Source organism: Malaya genurostris, chromosome 2, assembly GCF_030247185.1.
Source record: "Malaya genurostris strain Urasoe2022 chromosome 2, Malgen_1.1, whole genome shotgun sequence".
Lineage (NCBI taxonomy): Eukaryota > Metazoa > Arthropoda > Insecta > Diptera > Culicidae > Malaya > Malaya genurostris.
In genome coordinates, this window is record NC_080571.1 from 107,471,338 (window position 1) to 107,496,785 (window position 25,448).

Consider the following 25,448-nt stretch of genomic DNA (forward strand, 5'->3'; position numbering starts at 1 on the left):
AAAATCTTTGGTTGTGAAAGTTTTGATAGCATCCGGTATTAAATCACGAGATAGATCTATTTCACCTCATAAATATTCAATCCACTCACCTTTCTGATTGATTCTCTTCAATTCATGATACTCTAAAAAAAGCAGAACAAAACTTTTGTGTTGATATTCACGTAATTAAAAGTTATTTTGAACGCAACAAAAAGTACAAGTGACTGTTTGCTTCGCAATTCGACACAAAAAGAACGTGCTGCTATTACACACACATGACATTTGTCATGTTACGGTGGGGTGCCGGCAGCCGAACACCTTCCCCTACGTTTAATTCTATAGGGAATTTTAAGATTTTCTCATAGATTTGCACATATTGCCTTGTAATTCCGGAACCGGAAGTTGGATAAAGATAAAATTGAGTAACGAGCTATGGGACCATAAGACCATTCGTTTGAATCTAAGTTTGTGAAAACCGGTCACGCTATCTCTGAGAAAATAGAGTGACATTATTTGTCACATACACGTCAGTTCGTCGAATGGTATATAACATTCGGCCCTCCGGGCCTTGGTCTAAAAGACGGGTTTCACAGTAATTGCGTAGCCTTTCTACATGATAAAGGCAAAACTGTTTGGTGTGGATTATGGACCGATGGCATTATTCGTGAAATACCAGCCGATATGTTGGAGGGAGTGTACCAAAATTGGACCTTGCGCATGGGCCATCTAAAGCTGAGTCGCGCCCAACATTCGCATAAAATCATCTTCAAACATTAAATTACATTGATCTTTTTTCGGTTTTTTAACGATATCAAACTAACTAGAGATTATAAGAGGAGAAAGAATATGAAATCATAGAGCCATAGTACTCAAGGAAGAGCAAGGATGTGAAGAATAAAGTGCGGAACAGTGAGACGTGACAAGGGTCATTTAAGTAAGCAAAGGTCGTTTGCCATTTACTGTCCGAACCGTTGATCGTTCTATCGATTACAATAAAGATTTCATCAATTTTCTGTATGGCAGTTTTTGATAATTCAACATGCAATTCATTACCGAACGTTTTAAAAACCAATTGAATTGAGTGTTCAATATTATTCGCTTGAGTTCTAAGAAGCAGTGTCACAGAAAAAATAGTTTAACAATTGTGCAATACTGCTGTTGTACTATATTGGTATATGAGACGAATAGTGAAGCTGAGATGGATTCTGAGAATTTTTATAATTGTATTTAGTGTGTTTAGTGTGTAGTGTAATTAAATTTGTCGAGAGATTGTCAATACTTCAAATTTTTCAACACAAAGAAAATAATTCCAACAGTACTTACATAATTCCACTTCAAGAATACATTTTGTCACAAATTTTAGTGTACAACACGAAATACAAATATGTTACATGACTCAGTTTCCATCTCTAGAATAAAGTGAAAAAACATCATTCAATCAAGGGATGCTTGCAAACCATGTTAGTCAAACAATTGCACAGCCTCAATCCACACCATAGTCATATGTCTAGATCAGTGGCTCGCAATCTTTTAATATCGTGGGCCTCTTTGGAACCATACTTGAGGCACTCCAATGCGTATATTGTTCTTCTTACAGAATTACTCAAAAAAGCGGATTAACCTGAACCCAGAAAAAAGCTGATATTTCGTTTAAAAAAATCAGTCATGAACTAGCTTCGCCCATTCACGACTAGGCAGATTGATTTTTATTGAATGTACAGCGTGATACAGTTATTGGTGGATTGCTTCATCGAAAAAAAATGCTGTCATCACCATCTTCCATCAGGGCGTCACCACAACAGTTTGCACGATCAAGGCAGTGTCAATTCCGTCCATATTATATCGATTTAGTTGGTTATACACTGCCTCAAGCAGGTAATTTATGCGATTGCTGACTAGTGGTTATTATGCTATTAAACCGGACTGTTCGAAATTTCGCACGACGAGATGCATAATTTTGCTGCCGCGAAGATCGTTTCCAATATAATCACCTCTCACTGATTGGTGAGAAAAGTGTCACTTTTTGTCAATGAAGCAAATCGGGTTACTCGAACGATGGTGAGATTTTTCATATTGGTTTGATTTGTCTTTGAATTCAGTTCTTTGCGACATACCGTGGACATCGATAGGTAAACTGAAACTAAGTTGGCAAACACGCTGGAAGGTCAACTACGACCAAGTGTGGGGCTAACTCCAGTAGTATTTTTGTCATTTGATGATCAGAAAAAAGTTGACCACAGTGATGATCAACATTAATAAAAACTGGTTCATCACAGCGACTATGCACCGCTTTCTGAGTCACGTTTCACGATGGACTTTTCAAAACATGGTCGATTGCTGAATTTTTCGTGCTGTGGTTGAAACTGCCAAATGCTTCTATACGCATACTATCTTAGTCTTCTAGGTTGTTGACCCAAATGTAATGGTTCTTGTTATTATATCGGAAATTATCAACTTCTACGTGATCGGGTGAGTTCTGATTTGTGGACCCTCTGAAGTATTTAAACTTAATATCAATGGCCGAAATGCGTTAGTGAAAGTTCAGTTGGCAAAGAGCTGTTGCATGTGTAGAGAACGGAACGATGTTTAAAATTGTAGTTTGGTTTTTGTTGGTCGCTGTAGTGGTCGATGCATATGTGGCTTATAGAGATAAAAGTTTTACATTTGATAATGACGTGGAGGAAAGTTCGTCCATGGAATCGAACGAAAAGGAGGTCTATTTGAGTCAGGATACTAATGGTCAAACTGTAATCTCGAAAAACTTTTTCCGGCCATCGCCGGGGAAAAATATGTATGTCGTCAAACGTTTGGACACCGAAGGCGGTCATTACGAGAAACGAGAAGAGTACGCTGCCTCAAGGGATTTGCCAAGGGTTTCAAGTAAACCAGAGGAGGCTGAAACGGTGAAGCGTAGTGCAGATGCCAGAACATCTATGTCAACGCGGATTCGAAACAGTGCAAACATTGGACACTATCCCGAGGAGTTTAGAATAAATCCGAGAATGACTCACCATCGCGATGACAGAGAAATTGCGGAAAAGTGGTTTCCAATTTTGTTACGTAACGCGATAGATATTACATTACATAACACGACTTTGCCGAGTCCAGACAATTTATCCGAATTACAGAAAAGATCGTGTGTTAACATTGAGGACAAACGATGTGAATCTTGTAACCGATATCCACACGTTGTAAATGTTTTCAATGATTCACATTTTGGTTGTCTACTATTGAACAATTCAACTGCAGATTGTCACAAACCTATTAGGAAATACAATTCGAATGTGGCTTGTGCTTGCCGCGAGCCTTCCGTTGATGTACCAAATATCGAGCCAAACTATTGCCGTTCTTGTTCACGTATAGGTGCCTATGGACAACCAGTAGACATCATTCCAGAGCTGCGACCATACTACAACACACCAGCGGTTGCAAACCCTTACAGTCGTCCTGCACCGGTAACGCCTTATCACGTAGGAGCAAACAATGTCATCTCCGAGCCGACCCTGTCCGCTCCTTACTACCCGCCAATGCATTTTCCCTCGGTACCCAATCCTTTCCACAGACCAACTGTTAGACCTTCAACGTACAGTCAGATTCCTTATCCGGAACCGGTGTACATGCCCAGAAAACCTATCCATGACATTCCAACCCAGTACACGAAACATATTGAGGAAAGCCCTTATAAATTTGTCTATGAATCAGCGGGCAACGATATTATCGACTACAACCAGCAGCCCAAATTTTCTCATGGTTTCCCAATAAAACGAGAACAGCAGAAAGAATTCAAAGGATGGCACAACACAATGCAAATGACAAAACCTACTCCATCCCGGCATCAACCGACAAATGATGCCGAAGAAACAGTGCGACTTATTATCGATCTACCAAATGCGTACCAGTCAGAAGAAGTTATGTCCGGTAACGATATTCGATCGTTTGAACAAATTGATCAGGTATTGAATACCGATCCTGAACCCATGCCGAAACCACAGTTGTTCGAAGAGTACGTAACGCTAAATTATAAATTTAATGTCTAATAAATTTAACGATAATTTTTTCCATTCCAGCAACCAATCAAGCCGAAGTTTACGAATAAAGCCGAAACTGAAGATGGTTACGGAACTGACGAAGCCAACGAAGCGGAAAAACATTGCATCTAAAACGTTTTCATTCTAGAAAATGAAAGTAGAAGTAACAAAATTATCATTCAAGTTAGATTAATCGTTATCATGTTATCTGTTCTTTTAAGTTGTTCTGATTTGAAAATATCAAAATAAAGCTTGATTTTTTTTATATCTGGTCGCAAAATAATCTGATTTATCTCGACACTTATTGCTCTTGAAAGGTAAAATATGAAATAATGATCCCATTTGATTTTGATGCTATCTCGAATAGCACATTATATTTTGGACACTGTGTTGGCTAAACTGAGCGGCCATTTTGTTCGATCATCTGCTCATATTTGTCGCATCTCAAGTCACTTGTTCTTCAGCTTTTGTAGGAAAATTGTCCAATATGGCTCAATACGCCGGAATTAAGAGCTGTTGGGTGGATTGATGTTCTTTTCAATGAAATCCACCTCGTTGTCTTGGCACCACTGTAGTACATCTCCGTTGTAGCAACAGTTTGCCAAATCAGGCCAAAACGTGACAGGTCCATTGTCAGCTTTAATACACAGAAGAATACGTTTCGTCTATCTTTTATATAACATTTATGCAATCACTGTGATAACCAAATATTGAACCTATTTTGATATATACCATTCGAATCAGTTTGTCGAGATAGTAAAATTTGCGTGTGTACAAAAAATATACACTTGATTTTCTCGGAGGTGGCTGAATCGATTTTTACAACTTGGGCTCATAGGAAAGGTTATACTTTGCCAATCTATTGAATTTTATCCTGATCCGAATTTCGGTTCCGGAGTTATAGGGTGATATGTGCAAAAGACGCAAATAATATGAATTCAATTTCGTCGTGAATACGACTTACTTTACTATGAGGTGCCTTTTCAAAATTTGCCATATGGAAGAATGGGCAGAACTTAATCGTGAATATCTCGACTTGTATTAACGGCAGCAACATAATTCTTTCACCATTTCATCAAAACTATGATCAGGAATTTAGGATAATATTTTGAATAGTGTGAGATAATCACAAACAACTCAAAAATTAAGTTTTCTGAAACACTTAAAACAACGTGGAAAACTCTTTACTTTCGCTTGGGTTTTTCGCGCAAGGACGACGATTTTGAGGTAGTCAGGCACATATCTTCAACTGAATGATCGATCAGAAAACTCGCTGCAGAAAAGTTTTGTACTGATTTTTTAACAACGCGATTCTCACTCAAAAAACTTTTTGTTTGACACTCTTCTCAAAAAACTTTATGTGAAACAACTGCATAAAAATATAAAAAACTTTCTCCGCGAATAGCGAATTATCTACACGGAAAATAGAAACTACTCAAAATTAGCTATTTTTGACTCATCCAAGCACATTCGTTCAATAAGGTAATTTTGAGTTAAATGGAAATACCTAATGTTGAGTAATTCCACGAAATTATTCATTGGGTAAATATAACTGACTTAGGAAAAGTCAGCTTTGAGTAAAAAAAACTCACTTAATAGTAAAATAAGCTCAAATGAAATTCTATTCAGGGAAAAAATAACTTACCTGTAAAACAAGATTCTCGCAACCACAAAAATATAAGAAAAACAATCAGATGACTAAGAAAATACACATCAACAATCGATCAATACAAATGAATAACTATATTTCTATTTATATTCAGATTATTTACTTATTTGCACGAGCATAGCCGCATAGCTTTTTCAGTTTATTTATCGAAAATGTTTTCTGTCGAAGAACCTCGATTGAATATTTTATATCGCGTTTTTAAATCCATCACTGATTTAGACTTGCTGTGCTGTTTCGTACCCTAAACATTAATCGATATTAGATCGTACAATTTTCTGATCAATGCCGGCACTTGAAGACCGAATACAGCATAAGATTTAAATATAACTTCGATTGCTCTTAGGTTTGATTTACCACAAACAATAACGTGTTCATTGAAAATGACATACATATTTCCTACTATAAACAATATACTCAAATTTAGGTTGTTACAACTCAAATTTTGGGTTGTTTTTATTTTCCGTGTAGGAAAAATTTGAAAAAAGAAAAACTATCAGATTACTAATCTTTTATTTACAGGAGAATACAGTTTGACCATTGTACCCACAACAGTTTCATACTCAGGAATTTATTTCTGTAGCTCATTGTTATATTTATCAACTTTTTGTTTATATGCGTCATCTTCTTTCACCGACTTATCTAATTGCTTCTGTAATTCATCGATTTGTTCTTTTATTTTTCTTCTTTTTTCCGTACGTCCTTCCAGAATGGTTGTTGTAGCCTGATTTTTTTTTCGCAAGTTATGTATTCCAATTTTCTGTCGTGAATACGACTTTCCTTACCTTGGGGCGCCTTTTCAAAATTTACCCTGTACAGGAATGGGCAGAACTTTATCGCGAATATCTCTTGATGTACTTAACCCAACGACATAATTTTTCCTACAAGCTATCGGAAATGTGATCAGAAATATGTGATTAAATTTTCAACAGCGTGAAATGACCATAAATAATTGAAAAACAACGTTAACTAAAACTTTTGGAAATACTGAGGAAAATTCATTACGCTTGCTTGCCTTCTTCGCACCCGGACGACTGTTTTTGAGGTAGTCAAGTACATATCAGTTCCGATTATCTACTGAACGAGTATGAAAGGATAAAGTTTGATTGAAAATCGTTCATTTCTTCTAGTGCTTCAGTAAAACCATCAGTGTAGTGAAAATCTGGTATAATTTGATAGGCTATGTGAAATTTTTGCACTGCAAAATTCGCAACAGTGTTTAATATCGTTTTTATCAAAACAGTGTCAATATCTTAGAGGATTACATAATTTGGTCCTTCTGAATGTCAAAAACTATTCCGGTACTGCCCTTTGATAGTTTCTTTTACTGTAATTTTCAAATCCAAAATTAAATAATTGACATCAAAATTCTGTAATTTATATTCGGAAGTATAAAGAAATTGTCAGTTTTACTCGCATTCACGACATCCAGTTATGACTCTGACATTACACACCCGTACTTTTTTTCGAGACATTTAAACCAATTTTTACCAATTAAGAATCATACGAAAATTCATGCTTTCTTATATAGAATGCTGTGAAATTTGGATTTGGATATGACCTTCGCTTCCACAATTACAGGGTAATAAGTAAATGAAATCATTTTCAAGAACGTGTTTCTATACATGGCGATGTAAAATCCTTTGAACTAGCCATATAATTGTATAATTATCTACGCCTTGGTAGTTCTCAGCTCCTGGTTTCGGGAAAACCTGCTAATGGAGGTCTTATACTCCAAAATGTAACTTTCTCATTTTCTCATGTCGTTTTCGCTTGATGCCAAACCTAACCCAGTTTCCACTCTAACTGCTGTCTAACCGTTTGTTTGAAGCTAGTTTCGAACCTAGTTACAACGTTGTTGAACTGAAAATCGAGTCAGTTTCGAACCTGGTTATTATATCAGGTTTGCTCAAACTCCCGTTGCTAAGTGCGAATCCAACACAGTTTCGCGAAAAGTGTTTGTTTGATGAAACTACCCTGGGTCAGTTTCAGTTTTCTCGAGCGAAAACGACATCAGAGATAGCTTAATCGATTTTCACAAACTTAGGTTCAAATAGAAGGTCTTACGCGCCCATAGACTGCTTTTTCTATCCGAGTCCGACTTTCGGTTCCGAAATAACCTTGTGCGGTGTGTTTAAAACTTTTCATTTAGAGCATCGAAGCAAAAACGGAAAAAGTTCTTCTAAATTTGATTAAAAAAGGTTTCAGTTTGTTGATTATGCTTGTTTACGCTTAAACAAACTTTCTTGTCAAAAGGCATCATTACATTCCTGATAAGGAGTGTATCGATAAGTAGTTAGCAACATTCAAACAGTTGTTACTCTGAAATGGCTTAATATTTTGCAGCGTGTTTTGCGGTGACATGTTTGTTTACATGTCAATAACAACTGCGCAATCGATTGGTTTGGTACGGTTTATCGTTTCAATGATGAGTCGAATTGATCCGGAAACGCGAAAGAAAATTCTGCACACTTGGTGCTCAGAAAGTGGTGTCACGTACAACGAAATTGCAAAACGGGTGAAAGTGCACCACACCAGTGTCAAAAATATTATCGAGAAGTTCGGTAAGTCCCTTTCCATGAAGGATTTGCCCCGATCCGATAGGAAAACGGGTCCCAGCCAGCCCGGCCGGGACTTGAAAGTGGTTGAGTACATCAGGACAAACCCATCGGCGTCGACGCAGGATTTGGCCAAGCAGTTCAACACCAGCATCGGGATGATTCAACGGATCAAAGTTCGGAACTCCCTGAAAACGTACAAGAAACAGAATGTGTCGAAAAAGTCCCTGGTACAGCAAGCTCAGGCCAAAACAAGAGCGCGAAAACTGTATAATCGGATTCTACAGAATAAAGACGGATGCATCCTGATCGACGATGAAACCTACGCCAAGGAAGACTCTCGAGCGCTGCCCGGACCGCAATATTATACGAAATTATCAGATCATAAGCTTTCTTGCAAATTTGAACTCCTTCGGGACATTATCTCGACTAAGCACGTTAGGTAACTTTTGTCTGGAAAGCTGTCCACAACCCATCTTCCCCAGCGGTAAGTCGTTCACTAGGACGCATCCTTCGAATTTCTTAAAAACCCTTTTTAAGAATTGTATTCCGGGCACGTCTGTTGGCCACTAGATTGCGTTCCAGTGTCCTGTTTGCTTGTTTACTGGCACAGTACGAGCGAAATTATTCTCGTAGACAAAGGAAGGGGAGTTTTGAGTTTTCTTCACGATGCCGTAATCCGACAGCTCTGATTTTGGCCCATTGGTTTTCAACATCTTCAAATGCATGCGCTGCAGTTTCAGATTCCTTGTTACTCTACGACACTTGCTGTGTTTCTGCCGATCGATTGACACATTTACATTGCAATTAAATGCAAAGGCCCTGCTCGTGTTAAGATTATACTTTTTGCAAGAGTTGTTAAATCGGAAGGAAAATTTTGAACGAGTTCTTGGTTTTAGCAAGCCTTGATAAAAGCGGGCAGATTCATTTGAAACATAATCACAGAAATGGAAGTGCACAATTTTAGTCAGAGATATTAATGTAGATTTCAATTCATTGTGCAAAAGCTAAAGTTTTTCTAAGAATGGAACTTCAACCATGAAAAGATACCATTTTTCAAGTACGCAGAATGAGCGAGTAAAGTAAAGCAAAACAATAATATGGTAAAATTTACTTTTCGTTCGTGATTTCCATCAAGTTTCACTTTGAAACAAAATGAATCGGCACGATATTTTCAACACTGAGAGGGGAAACATTTGAAAACAAACTGCTATCGAAATATTCCAGATCCGACCTCCTAGTTAGCCACACTAAAACGGACATTGTGTCCAAATATTCGCGAGGAGACAAGTGCTCCTGGAGTGCTGCGAATACAACGTACCCACGCATCATCTATTCTATCTTGATCGATTGAGAACAGCTGTGCACTAATACGGGGTTCCGTCTGGTCAAAGTTGCGATGGCTAGAATGATGACCTATGTCCAAGTGTCTACGACGCTCTCGAGTTTTTTCGAATCTCTGAGAGGGCAAGATGAATGACTATCATGTCTCTTGTTTATTATTGCTTTGGAAGGTGTGATCGAGGATTGAGAAGAGTCCGAAATTATGCGTACAGATTTTGGTTTCACTGACAACGTTAATATTGTGATACGTCACTTTGAGATGATGATGGAAACATACATCGGACTTAAAACCGAAGATAGGCTCAAAAAGAAGGATCCAAAGAAGCAACATTACGCCTTCTATCACGACTCTTGATAGACGACGACGACATCGAGGTGGTTGACGAGTTTGTGCATTTGGACCCAATGCTGACCGCTGATAATGACACATGTAGAGAAATTCTGAGGCTTATTTTTATAACAAAATTCAAACAAGTATATAAATGTTTAATTATAAAATATTCAAGGTTGTCAAAACAGTTGATTTTGGCTATCTATGTCTTACATCAACGGGCTTGAGGCATTTCGAGTAATAATATACCTTTTTCATTTTCAGTTCTATTAAGCTAGACAGATGTGAAATCAGCTTACTAAATGTATTAAAGTGCAACAACTCAGGTTAAAGTATTTTCCCAAGTAACAAAGGTGGTCGTGTCATACTGGATCAGGCAAGACTGGATTGAACACTTTCTCTGTTGCAATTGGCGATATAAAAACAAATTGAATGAGTTTACGACTATTACTGGATCGTCGTCGTACGACGCTGCCAGATAGTGCCGGAGATATATAGGACGAGATATGGCGGTTGCATAACAAAACAGCGCTCATCTCCGTGCTACGGCAACAGGTTGGCATTTTGTTTTTCCTAACTTTCATCGTCTCGCGATACCTCGTGGTGATGTGACGACGGTAGCGAATAACATTTCATTAAGCTGCAGAAATGCGATGTAATGTTCCAAATGCTTCCACGGGTATTTGCGAGGTGTCGACCAGCAAAATAAAAAAAAACTGGATGGCCTAGAAAAGGCGTAATTAAATGCAGAAGACGGAAAATGAGCTCAATAATATCACACTGATTTGTGTCGTTTCATTGTGGGAAATTCAAACTGAACAGTTGGATTTGATTACACTATAATATGAATTAGCACGATGCCTCATTGATGAATAAATCTGAAGGATTATTTTTGGGAACTACATTTTGTCAAACCCTTTTGTAGCAAATTATTATGAGGATTTAATTTCGATTTATATCATCCAAGGGATGATTTGTAATCAAAATGTAACATTAAGCTTGGATGAAATTTGAAAAGCATTGCTTAATCCGAAACTCCCGATCCACATCATGATTTAGTGGGTTAATTTCTTGATTTTATTTCTTATGAAATTGATTCTTCTTCTACGAAATCGCCTGCATCGACCAGCCACAATTAACAAAGCCATGCAGAATTCTCAAATCATGGAGGGTAACTTTAAGTCAGCTCATCATGAAAATCACAAATGACCACTGCTGTCGGACCGCGGATCGTCAGGTGATGAAATAATACCGTGGCTGCGTATGGCTCGCGGGACCAGTTTCGAAAGGTGCATTTCATGAAGTTAGGCTTGAACCAGCCGATCTGATGAGCCTAGATGCCATTTTGGCTCCACACAAGTTGCACTTTCCCACAATGAAACAAGAAAATCACCGACCGGTTGCTGTTCACCATTTCAGAGACGGCAGTGAGATTAGCCATTAGCAATTTTGATGCACCCGATGCGCTGTTGAAGTAAGAGAAAAAACAAGCCAATTTCTATTTGAGCATGTTTAATGGAGTTGGATGACCAGGCAAATCTGAACATGAGCAGATCACAGATATCGGTCGCGATACTCAATTGAAACAGAACGTTATGTTTTTAAAAGACCACTACATTTAGTTACCAATATTTCATATTTCAACAAAACTATATTATTTATTCTTTACTTTTTACTTTTTACTCTTTACTCTTTACTCTTTACTCTTTACTCTTTACTCTTTACTCTTTACTCTTTACTCTTTACTCTTTACTCTTTACTCTTTACTCTTTACTCTTTACTCTTTACTCTTTACTCTTTACTCTTTACTCTTTACTCTTTACTCTTTACTCTTTACTCTTTACTCTTTACTCTTTACTCTTTACTCTTTACTCTTTACTCTTTACTCTTTACTCTTTACTCTTTACTCTTTACTCTTTACTCTTTACTCTTTACTCTTTACTCTTTACTCTTTACTCTTTACTCTTTACTCTTTACTCTTTACTCTTTACTCTTTACTCTTTACTCTTTACTCTTTACTCTTTACTCTTTACTCTTTACTCTTTACTCTTTACTCTTTACTCTTTACTCTTTACTCTTTACTCTTTACTCTTTACTCTTTACTCTTTACTCTTTACTCTTTACTCTTTACTCTTTACTCTTTACTCTTTACTCTTTACTCTTTACTCTTTACTCTTTACTCTTTACTCTTTACTCTTTACTCTTTACTCTTTACTCTTTACTCTTTACTCTTTACTCTTTACTCTTTACTCTTTACTCTTTACTCTTTACTCTTTACTCTTTACTCTTTACTCTTTACTCTTTACTCTTTACTCTTTACTCTTTACTCTTTACTCTTTACTCTTTACTCTTTACTCTTTACTCTTTACTCTTTACTCTTTACTCTTTACTCTTTACTCTTTACTCTTTACTCTTTACTCTTTACTCTTTACTCTTTACTCTTTACTCTTTACTCTTTACTCTTTACTCTTTACTCTTTACTCTTTACTCTTTACTCTTTACTCTTTACTCTTTACTCTTTACTCTTTACTCTTTACTCTTTACTCTTTACTCTTTACTCTTTACTCTTTACTCTTTACTCTTTACTCTTTACTCTTTACTCTTTACTCTTTACTCTTTACTCTTTACTCTTTACTCTTTACTCTTTACTCTTTACTCTTTACTCTTTACTCTTTACTCTTTACTCTTTACTCTTTACTCTTTACTCTTTACTCTTTACTCTTTACTCTTTACTCTTTACTCTTTACTCTTTACTCTTTACTCTTTACTCTTTACTCTTTACTCTTTACTCTTTACTCTTTACTCTTTACTCTTTACTCTTTACTCTTTACTCTTTACTCTTTACTCTTTACTCTTTACTCTTTACTCTTTACTCTTTACTCTTTACTCTTTACTCTTTACTCTTTACTCTTTACTCTTTACTCTTTACTCTTTACTCTTTACTCTTTACTCTTTACTCTTTACTCTTTACTCTTTACTCTTTACTCTTTACTCTTTACTCTTTACTCTTTACTCTTTACTCTTTACTCTTTACTCTTTACTCTTTACTCTTTACTCTTTACTCTTTACTCTTTACTTATTACTCTTTACTCTTTACTCTTTACTCTTTACTCTTTACTCTTTACTCTTTACTCTTTACTCTTTACTCTTTACTCTTTGCTCTTTACTCTTTACTCTTTACTCTTTATTTTTTCTATATTAGTTAATATTTCGTTTCTTTTTTTGTTTTCTTAATATTTTTTACTCTTTTTTGTTGGTTACTAATGCTTGTTTGTTAAAACCGAGGTGTAATGAACGATGTAACTAACTAATTGCTTCGTTATTCTTCATTTAATACTGTTCATTTGTACTTATGTTATTTTTTTGTATTTTTGTTTTTTAGTTATTGTTTTATGGCTCTGTATCTGGTATTCTCTATTTGGTACTGTTTACTAATTATTTATTACTCTTTGTTGGTCTGTATTTGTTAGTCTTTATCTGCGAGTTGGTCCATTGGTGTTTATTTGTTAGGTTCTAATTGTTAGTCTTCATTTGTTACTCTGTATTTGTTAATCTGCTCACCCGACGAACAACAAAAAGGTTAAAACTGGGTATAAAAAAGATATTAATAATAATAATAGTAATAATTTTTACTCTGTAGTTGTTATATTTTTGTTACGCTTTATTTGTTAGTATTCGTTTATAACTGTTGGTTTTCATTTGTTATCTTTTTTTTATTACTTTCATTAGTTAATTTATATTTGTAATTTTTTAATTGCTACTAATTCTGTCACTGCATTTTACTGTAGCTTTCTACGGAACGCTATACTAATAAATTTATTGGAAAGATGCTGTCATCATTTCAGCCATGACAGACGGAAACAATTGGTTAATTCGCATCCTCTCAATTTTCCACTAAAATTGACACATTTCCATTTTGATGTTCTCAGTTCGATTCTTTTCGATTTTTTTGTTTGCGTTCAAAATTTTGCGATTGTATTTATCATTAATAAACAAAAGACAGCTTTTGTCTGACTCGTTAAATCGGTGCACTTTTATATTGTGATGACCTTGTATCACCAGAAAGGTATTAGAGGTGCATACATATTACTTTCAAAAGAACTCACTCCGTCTGCCGGTCAACGTACTTGCTTCATTCGCTCCATGCCGGTTATATTCTACATATTGACGTTGAAGCAATTTTCATATATTTTTTCTTCCTTCTGTCTTCGAGACAACGTTCATCGGTTCTCGTCGGCTCGGTAATACGGGGCCAATTTGTAAGGTAGCTAGAAGGTATGAAGCACCATTCTTATAGCACATAGATCGGCTTAATGTGCTGTGTTTGTTTAATTGCAGTCTATTAATTCCTTTCGATACATGATTAGATCCGATCGGAACAGACCGGTTGATCTTGATCATATGCTACAGTTGCGCAACTGCGTATGTTGTGAATGTCCAAGGGCATCCGGTGTGATCAACGCAAGGGGAAAAGGCGAAGCAACGGAATTGCCCTGGGTAATCCAAATTTATTTTCTATTATGTGTGTTATGCAAATCCGATTCGTGTGATGCCCGAGGAAGCATATCATCGAGGTGGTTTAAGATGAAATAATCTCAGGGTGTATCGAACCAGGCGGACTATCGACAATTTGTTAAATAACTTCTGTGCCAAAGCCTTTGATCATTTCAAACAAGTGCAACGAGATTCTTAGGTTGACTCATTTTACGAAGATTGTGTTCAAAAGCAAAAACTTATAATCTAACTATAATTAAACTCAATCTGGAACACACGTTTCGGCTAAGACCATAAAGTTACGGTCATTTGTTAAAACCTGTGTAAATCCATTATATGGCGCATGGTCATAGAAACATCCATTATCAAAGCTGTTAACTGCGGTGATAAATCCAAAAAAAGCACATTTTACTACTCAAACAGTTCCTGTGTGCGGCGATTGGCGCAACTTGTTTTTTTTTTTCATCAAAAACCGACAACGAACAGGTGGTTAACGATGTCCGATGACCGAATTTCTAAGGTTTTATTGAGTTTGTTTTGAATATTTTCAGATGATTGAAAACCCATACTGATTTGTTTACAATCGGTGCACGTTGCATTGCCCCATTGAGAGCGTTTGAGTTTATTTACAGTGACAGATGCAGACCTCATTGAATGTACACATATTGAGCAATAATAAGCAGAGCGAAATAACTTTACCCAATCTTTGCCGCCGGTGGTCCTTGGGGGAATGTTCGTAAAATGTCATTCATAGTGGGAATGAAATGGTATCTGGTAAAGAGGGCTTTCAGCATTTGATACGCTTTTATGTAAGCTTCCATTTTTGAGAGGTGCAATTTGAGTTAGTTATAACGAAAGTTAACTAATTAGTAGATCTACCTAAATTTGGCTAGGAGTCTAACTTATGGCGCGGTGTTAAAACACAAACTATGCACCCAATTTAGTCCGATATCGTTTGTCTGATAGAGAAACGGTTCTTACCGAACTATATGAACCTGACCGATCGATTGCTATGGAAATCTAATGCGCGCGTGTCGAATTTAGTAATCCTACTTCTACGAGGTCAATAAGTGAAGATTTGACCACCAAACGAAGCGGTTACGTCAGCAGAAGTCATCTCTGGTGGTCGAACCTGTTGCAATCCTTCCACACAAATGTGGTGCAAACACAGACGGCATCGCATCTCCCAAAAGCCGCCCGTCTGAAAGTGCTGTTACCGGCGAAGTTAATTATCGTGGAACGCCCCTCGTGTTGGATCTGGGGTGAGGCGTTGGCAAAGATCACAAAACATTCACTTCTTAGCTGACGATCGTTACCTGTGGTCGGTGGTTGCTCGAGTGAAAAGAAGAAATAAAATACGCTTTGTAAATAGTCAGTGGTAACCCGCGAACTTCACACTGTCGGTTGATGCCTTGAACCACATTTCGAAGAACAATAGGACACTACTCAGTCCACATAATCAGGTGTAACTCCGCTCATAGGCGAAATTTGATGTTAGTTTGTGAAATTTTGTAAGCTAAATGTTTAGAGGACAAGAGAAAATAAACAGGTATCCTCCATCAGAAATTAATGTTAAATACAAACTGCTTTACCTTATCTTGATTTTCATTGTTGAACTGTCTTTGCAACTTCATTGTTGTATTTGATATATTCGTAAAACTGTTAGAATTCAGCAAGACAAACTTTTCCGCGAGAAAAAAAAGGGTTTCACTCTCGGGACTCAAGTTATTTCATAAATAGAATATTTTAAAGCTGTAATATCTAAAATGCAGGACTATGAATTTTTGAGGCATTTGATAGAAATTGCTTTAAATAATTTATTGGTTAATGATAGCAGAATTTATGTTCTTTTATAAATTTTGTATTCCGTTTGAACATTACGTATTTACTTTTGCAAAATTGCAATACAAAACAAGTAATTTATAGAATTTTTATGAAAATGTGTAGTTTTTTATCTAATGAGCTAAGCTTTATTTAGTAACTTCATATGAAATCGGCAGTTCATTTAGATTGGAAGATTGTACACGATCTGACAGTAATCGTTTGGCTTATGCACCGCGATTCAATTTTCTCAACATTTGACCAATCGACATGAGCCTTGTTTGTTGTTGAAATTTAGGGATGTAAACATACTGAAAAGTAGTCAGGGTTTGAACACGTTCATCTCAGTTAGTTTCGTTTCGATTAGTAATTTTAAAATAGGTAATTTTAAAATTATAATGATTTAAAATTATTCTATGTATTGACTCATGCCGACTCACTAGAACTATGTACTTTAAATTATATGTTATAGAAATTTCAAATAATAGCGAGCGATGGCTTATTTCTACTACTAAAAATGTAAGACACTAGCTTATTGGATTTCCCCAACAGAGACGATGGTTTTGAAGGAGTATGTGACATATCAGTTGGAAAGCATCGCTATAATCTATAACTGTAAGCGAAATTTTTGCTAATGCTACAGTCTCACATTGAGCTTGTCAGAGAATGGCTGCTGTCAAGAAGCGGACATTTTGCAGGAAATTGTGGACATTTCGTAGATTGTGCACATTTCCACTTGGCAGTAATTAAGGTTCGTGCGTGTTTGAGTGGTATGCAAAACTAAATATGCTACGAAATCTGATGGATTTGAGAATAGCATTGATTGTTTAAGATGGAGCTCGAATTTCTATAATTGGAGCTCGTATAATAACCAGAAAATGTTTTTCGTTTTCAATGAAATCGTATATTATTAAAACTGGATCAGGGTCATTTCGCCGAAAGGGTTATTTCACCGAATGTAATTTCGCCGAATCAGTCATTTCGCCGAATCCAGAAATCGTCTTAAAATCGTAATTGGAATTGATTTATAATGAAGACAAATTAAAGATGATAGCGTTAACGCCCGTTTTGTTGACCTACAATTGTACTTCTTGAATGAAAATTGATTCTTGTACTCTTGAATAAAGATTGATTCGTGAACCTCAGAACGGAGATCCCAAGAAAACTTGTGGACTATTAGCTACTAAGCATCAAAGCAATTGCATAGGTGTATCTATCAGACATACACCTTTATTAAGTGAAAATGAAATAATATCTATTGCGGCTACGCCACATCGTTTTGGTTCATGTGCTGTCCGACCTCGCTACCGCTCGTTCCTAGCGTTCCTATAAAAAAAACCTAGCTTTGAGTAGACCGGGAAAACGAGGCGGTTACAGGTTTGTATGCAAGAGGCCGACGCCTTTCGCAGCTTTGTACCGCCGAGCCATCTTGGCTTTGGTTATGTGGCTGCGCCACATCAGTTATACAGGAGACATGACCCTTTCGGCGAAATGACCCTTTCGGCGAAATGACCCCTTCGGCGATATGACCCATTCGGTGAAATGACTTTCGGCGAATTTACCTATTCGGCGAAATGGAATTCGGCGAAATGACCCGCTCCCAGTATAACCAGAACGCGATCACGGATCGCCATATTATCGCTAAATCTATAGTTTTATGCAAGCAAAATTGGAACACGATTTTGTCATCATGTAATCAAATACCAAAATACCGAATACTTGCAAGCGCTATCTGTATAGTTGATTACATATTCGACGGATACAAGATAAATACAAGTTAAAGCAAAACAAGTCTATGCTCTTGGGTCACGTGTTCGATGTTCCTCGAATTTTCACTCGGAAACTAAGGGTGGATGAGGTGAATAAGGATCAATCAAATTTAGCGCTCGTACAGTTGAACATTAATAATAAAATACTGATAGAGTTACCCAATAAAAATTATTGATAGCTTAAAATTTTGTTCCACATCAATGTACAACTCCATGAGGCTATTCAGTATAGTTTTTTTTCATTTGTCAAATTATGTGGTATCCAACACGAGTACATATTCTTACTGTCAAATCTTTATTCCATATTTAATCCATGGATGTGAAACTGTTCGAACGGGGCCCGCGAAGATGCTTCATAACCAGAAGTTGAAGTGTGCTAATCGGTACACTGTTGTCGAGATAAACCACAGCGATAATCATAATAAATCATATCAATTTTCTCAAGATGATTCCTTTAGCAAAGTACAAATAGACGAACTATTCCGAACACGCACACCATTTGAAACGATTTTATACTATACTGATCTCAGTTTGGACGTGTTATAATAAGTATTGCTATATGTCAAAACTTACCGAGCAATCTCCTTATGAGATGTTTTCATTGTTTTATGTTGCGTATATTTCTTCAATTACTTGTATTTCAGTCGCTATGGACTATGTGTAACTGTCCCTTGTAAAATTGCGAGATGTTCTTTTCGCCTTTTTATCACCTGTTTAGTAACTCTAACTTTTTCCTTTTTATTGATAATATTAATTGGTATGAACCGAAAACTTCTTTAAAATGTTTTGCCTGACTGGAGCTGTTCCAATTTTCTTCGATTCTCGGCACAAAGAAGCGGTTTAGTTGAGGTGGCAGGGACATTTCACCAGATAATCTGGTCTAAAGAATGCCACTGTGTAGAGGTCTGAAGGACTGGCCACGACTTCCGGACATTTGGCAGCTGAATTGGATCGCATAGCAACAATATGCTGCCGTGACCGCTAAATCAGCGGATCAGCGAATAAGCATCGGCTCAGTAGATGTACTCTAGATCCATCGTCGGGTACTGGACGAGTATCCTCCAACCGAAAGCACTGGGTTGACCCGGGCATCTATTCGGCCGATTTGTTAACGGGTATTGGAAGCATCGGTTTCGGGAAAAACTTCTTCTAGTCGAAAACTAGTCGAGTAGTTTCGCGACGAAACACCAGCCCTGAGTCGTCGAGCACCAACGAATGGGAAATTATGCTCCAACTGGAATAGACCTCGACACTCGACTGGTCGATTATTTGGAGCGAAGCGAGCGGCTCAAAGTCGAGTGCAAAAAGGCTCGAAACTGGGAGTAAAACGGCTATTACAGTTTGTTTGTTGTTCAGCCCTCTCGGAGAAAAGTGAGTGCATATATTTGTCATTTACACACACCAACATTTTGCGGTCTCGATGAACAGATTCGAATGGTATATGAACACAAAACACCTGTTTTCATCCACCTAGTGGTGTAATGATGCTTTTCTCATATATAGTACGGTATTCTATTCAAAATGTTTCCCTTCGATTTTTGAAAGAAACCAAGGGATTGTTTGTGCATTAACTAGTATAACATGAAGAATGAAACAGTTATCTGATCGGTTAGGCCATCCATTAGAAAACGAAGTGGGTTCACTATTATCTGTACTTCCAGCACCGGAACCTGAGAACCGGTATAATTAAAGTCGGTTCGTACGGCCACCAACTAACATGACGTACAAACTCTGTACTAGTTTTTATTCAAATTTTGAAGATTTTATACAATTTTGCCTTCGCACTCTAAATGACGATTTAAATTTTTGTTGTAACCGAAAATATGCAGTAATTTTTGGTGGGACCATAAGACCTTTCATTTGACCCTAAGATTGGGAATAACGGTTTTGAGTCCATTTTACAACATTTTTTACGGATTTTGTTCCGCCAGTTTAAGTGACGGTGTATAATATTGAACACACTTTACCCTATAACTTCTGAACCGGAATTCAGGAATTCTGAATGGGACCGTGAGACTTTTCATTTGAATCTAAGTTTGTGAAAATCGGTAAAAGCATCGCTGAGAAAAGTGAGTGAGATCCATTGTGGTTTTAATGATCACTATTTCTGGTGCTTCCGGAACCGGATACCGGGAACCAGGATAGCCGAAATCGGTTTGTTTAGTTGCCTACGGATAATGACCATTGATTTGTGTAGTTTTTAAACCAGTTTAGAATTTTTTTTAAGTATTTTGTTTCGCCGGTTTAAGTGACGGTGCACAATATTTAACACACTTTACCCTATAACTCCGGAACCAGAAGTCGGATCCGGATAAAATTCAGGAATTTTGTATGGGACCATGAGACCTTTCATTTTAATCTAAGTTTGTCAAAATCGTTCAAGCCATCTCTGAGAAAATCTAGTGAGATTATTTGACACATACATACACACACAGACATTGCTCAGCTCGATGAACTGAGTCGAATGGTATATGACACTCGGCCATTCGGGTCAATTTTTACTAGTCAGTTTTTCAAGTGATTTATGCAATCACCTTTTTGTATGAGAAAAGCAAAACAAATGATTTTAATTCGAAACATTCGAAATTTTTCAACTTGAACGTGTATTGCAATATTGAAGTTTTTCGCTGCCTGATTTGACCCATTTCAGCACCAATCAATAAGAATGCGCTCTGAGGAAGAGAACAAAGTATGTGCTGCTCCTGCGATATAAAAGCTGAATATTTCACTTTTTCTATCATTTTGTGAGCAACGGTTATAGAAGCAAGGCATATGAGAGTAACATTTGGCCGAGCACACAGCGTTACTATACCAGAAGCCTGTCAGCTGAAGTCATCGGTCGTCATGGGAGCACTGCTCAGTTATGTTGTGGGAGCAACATCGAAGATTTCACACTGGAATGAAGCAAGCGGCAGTCGCAGCCGGTCCGGCCACACAACGAAACCACTCCAGTAGCCTGCCAGCTGAAGTCATCAGAGTACACGCCAAGAACTATATCGGATCTACATGCAGATCCTGTTGGTCGTGATTTTGTACCAAAAGCATCAGATTCATCAAAATGGAAGTAGACAAAATGCGAAAATGAAAGTATTGATGTAGAACACATCTTTATACTAGTATGGGTATAGTTTGGAAATATACCGTGCGAAACAGGGTTGCCAAATGTACAGATTAATGTGCATTTTCTATCTTCTGAAAAATACAGATTAATATGTTGCGAAAGGAAAGAATTTTTTAAAACCGCTGAAAGTTACCCTTTGCTTAAAAAGTGTTTTGCGGTGAGCGGGATTCAAAATCCGATTTGGTTGTATGCCGACATGGTATGTTTATGCTAAATTTTTCTATCCTGTCTGGCTTACTCTTAAATATAGTTATTGATTATAACAATTCGTTTACTTATATTGAACATACTTCTGATATCATTTGTTTATCAAGAAAGTTTTTATAATATTAATAATTATAATAATAATAATAATACTAATATTAATAATAATAATAATAATAATAATAATTATTATTATTATTATTATTATTATTATTAAAAAGGGAAAACTTGCACAATTCACACAATGGAACTGGTATTCGGAAGTGTGAAGGAAACGTGCCAGTTTTTTTTGTATTCACGACATCCTGTTATGTCTCTGACATTACCCACCCGCCTTTTTTCAAATTTTGTTGTTCAACGTTGTACCATTTTAGATCGATAAACTCATTCCTGATATTTTTCTACTTTTTCTCCCCGTTCGAGAAATAATTTACTGGAAGACTTTGAAATTATTTTTGGACGATTTTAATGATCTCCTCATGTGAGCTGAATTTTTTTTATTGATGAGTCATTTTTGCCATTTTCAATCGAAAGGTTATAGAATTTCTTCAAAAACCGACTTTTTATTGGAGCTCCGGAGGTTCCTAGTGTTATATTCCATTCGACTCAGTTCGACGGGATCAGAAAATGTTTGAGTGTACGTACCTTTCAAAGACATTTCTCATCTCATCACCAATTTTTTCGGCTGGTTTGAAAGCTACTCCTGGCAGGTGGATCAAATTCAAAGATCAATTGACTGTCACTTCCGGAGATATAAATATATAAGTGACGTAACCGACAAACGCAGTTATTTTTCCTCCGTTCAATTTTCCGCGAAATGGCTGACCCGAGTGTAACAAACTTAGGCTCGTTTGAAAGCTACTATTGGGTTGTGGATCAAGTTCGAAGATTAATTGGCTGTCACTTCCGGTTACGGAGACATAAAGGCATAAATGACGTAACCGACAAAAAGCATTCATTTTCTCGAAGATGGTGATTTGAGCAAAATTATTTAGAACGCATTTTTTTGGTATCCGCACATTTTTTTTTTAGAAAGTGAACTTATTTCAGCCCAAATTTGTGTCCGAAATTATCATAATGAAAAGAATATGTTTTAATAAGAATGTTTGAATGGCAGGAGTTTAATTTATTTACAATTATGTACATTTCAATATAATTTAAATGTAAAACTTAGAGTTAATTGAAAGATACACTTTAATTAATTGAAAATTCAATACAATTCACTTTAGTTTTGCATCGATGATTGCTTTCAATCACAATTTAGATTCAACCGATGTCTATTTCATGTACTATTGATATACATGTCGTGTAAATCTCATTATTTCTTTCTGTGCATTATCACACCACTAGGTGGATGTTTGTTAGGTTTAGAGACAAACAAGAGAGAGAGAGAGAGAGAAAAACTAAACGTTTGAAAAATGTGAATGGGGGATCAATAAAAGCCCTAAATCGTTGAGCGTCCGGAATCCATTGGGTCATATGAATAAAATATCGTAAAATAACAGACTGTTTTCAGTATCTCCACGGAGTAAAATGCAGTGTAGGTATGAATGAAAACAAGTTCGAACATGTAGTAAATGCTACTTTCGAAATTAGCATCGACTCTATTGACTCTACCGAAACTCCAGTGTTATTACTACAACCCATTAAACCATTATTGTCCCACTTTATCTCGCAGTTGTGATACACTTTCAATTTCCGCTTTCGAAGATTCAATAAATTATACACAAAGAAAATCACTCTTTTAATTATTTTTTTTCTTAAGCAATACTTTTATGTACAGTTAAAACCAGCTTGGGGTCACTTTTAAATTAGTTTCTTATAAAAAAAATTCGTTCATAGCTGGAAAGTGAACCTGTTAAAATTAAGGTAACTTATCTCCTTCCGAAATCTCATGAACCTTTGAATACGTTTAACTTATTCTACAAATGTTTGCCTGAAATAACTAGTAACCGTAGCAAGTTACACCTTACAATCGAGACCTGTCCTAGTAAGCCTAAACTAACTTAGCAGCAGGTTGCAGCTTCGTAGTGGCACCTCCGGCATGGCTGGATCCGGATCCGGCTGCAAGTGCCCTGGGATTAGAGTACCGGACCCCAGCCATAGTTTCCAGCATCGGTGATCGTTTGTATTGCGAGAGCGTTTTAGTGTGCGTCAATGGGACTGAGTAGGCAATTGTATTATAGCTCGAAGCCGTCACCGGAGTGTGGTGACTTATGGCTGGTGATACGTGACTCGGATAGACCGGGTAGGCTGAATGGGATACTGGATAGGGCGGTTGATAGAATAGTTGTGGTTGGTAGGGCTGGTGGTGAAGATGGTGGTGTTCCGGGTAGTGTCGATGTAAGTGTAGGGCTGGAAGAGGTCTAGTTTGATGAGCGAAAGCTTTAATTGGCGATAACTGAAGAGAACTTGGAACGTAAGAATCAAGAAGACTTGTCGGTGCTTTGTGATGGACTCCAAGATAGTTCAGGATACCGGTGTTCGGATGAGTTAGCGACGGATAGGTTGTGTGCGTTTCGTGATGAATGAGATGAGCAGGCCTGGCTGGTGAGTGACTGTATTGTACGCCGGAATTAAGGTGACTATCCGATGGCAGGAAAATTTGGGGCTCAACGCTTTTCACGATGGAAAATTCGGCTGATGGAGACTGCTGCCGGAATGGAGATGGTGTAGAAGATGGTGACGCATAGACAACACCATGCGGCTTCAATGGGGCTTCTGGAGCTGATGGACCACTTGGTGGTTGGGGAGGACCACTGCTTCCAGTTTCACCATGCGAATAAGTATCCACGTTGTTGTTCGGATCGTTGGCATAGGCCGCATACTGCTGAGCTGAATGGGGCTGCTGGTAGTAAGTGGTCGGTATCATGATATAAGATCTGCAAGAGAGAACAAAACGAAACAAATAAATAAATCAGATCGTGGATTAGCTCATCTTTGCATAATATTACTTTTCGCCAAATTTACGCTACTCGGTGGGTCCAAGCAGCGCTTGAGAAAAAATAATAGAAAGAATCACAAAAATCAAATGAACGGTCAAATGTGCTGCTGCCGGCTAGTGTTCGGCCCATTGCGATCCATGCTCTTATTTTGATTTGCCAATAAATTGTTAAAACAGTAATTATTGTTTCTCCCGTTTTTTGTCCGCGTTTTGACCCAGATGATTGCTTAGTTCGAGTGTGGTTGAATCAAATTTAGTTTGTATATTTTGTTGCGTCAAATGATTAAAGCATAAGCCGAACTATTAGCTAGTTGTAATCAAAACTGAGTTTTTTCTTATTTGTCATTGAGCAAATAAAAAAAACACTTGAATTTTTTGACGGCCATTCCGCATGGAATGAATTTGAGCGTAAAATTTGCTCACATTCATCGTATCAGTTATATTGAGTAACGCTTGCCGAAGGGCCCCTTAATGATGTACTCGGTCAATTGATCGGGTAATTATTGACGGTTTCATAACAAACCGTGTGATTGCTTGCTTTTTTATCCATAAATAGCTTCAATGGATTCATGTGATATTCAAAATATAAGGTTTTTTTGGCTTTTCAAGGACACTGCAAAAGCATGCCAATAACCAATAGTAAATGATGCTCCGGTATGCCCCCAACTGGCACTTTTTGCAGAAGTCTCGGAAGGTTACAGAAATCTATTTTCGTGAACCCCGCGAGTTTGGTACCCACGGTTTGCCGTGATGAATTGCACGATACCGAATTACCCTGATGAGCTTTTAGGTCCTACGCAGAATATGCGGTGGTGCTGAGCACGTCGCGTCGGCTGAAAGATGCCAAATTCTCTCCGCTGTCAGTCTGGAGTCCATTTTGGTAGCTAGATATCGCGCAACATTCACGCTGAGTTGGCAATCGTTCGGCGGTGGGAGCAGCACTGAATTGCTTTTTCGAACATGAAATGAAGAGCAATTTGTGTAAATGACTTTTTCGGCGATGGTGATCATTGTTTAAGACGTTGCTCGATTATTTCATTAGTTTGCCAAATTAATCAGAGCCCGTCGACAGATACGGACTGGGAAAATCGGTTACATGAAACTGTAAGTTTTGGAATAATTATGACTGATTTGAACTTGAGCGAACGAACATGTTCGTTTATGAAGCACGTTTACGACTTTATTATAA

The 25,448-nt window shown here is 37.2% G+C and overlaps 1 protein-coding gene across 1 annotated transcript in view; it reads right to left on the reverse strand.

Annotated features, from left to right (window-relative positions):
* Nucleotides 1–22,556: 22,556 nt before the first annotated feature.
* LOC131431553 (RNA-binding protein 33-like) overlaps nucleotides 22,557–25,448 on the reverse strand; it is a 57,900-nt gene continuing 55,008 nt past the window's right edge. The window contains exon 4 of the mRNA XM_058597335.1: nucleotides 22,557–24,197. Coding sequence (XP_058453318.1) covers nucleotides 23,312–24,197 — 886 coding nt within the window. The 3' untranslated portion in view covers nucleotides 22,557–23,311. The remainder of the gene's footprint in view (nucleotides 24,198–25,448) is intronic.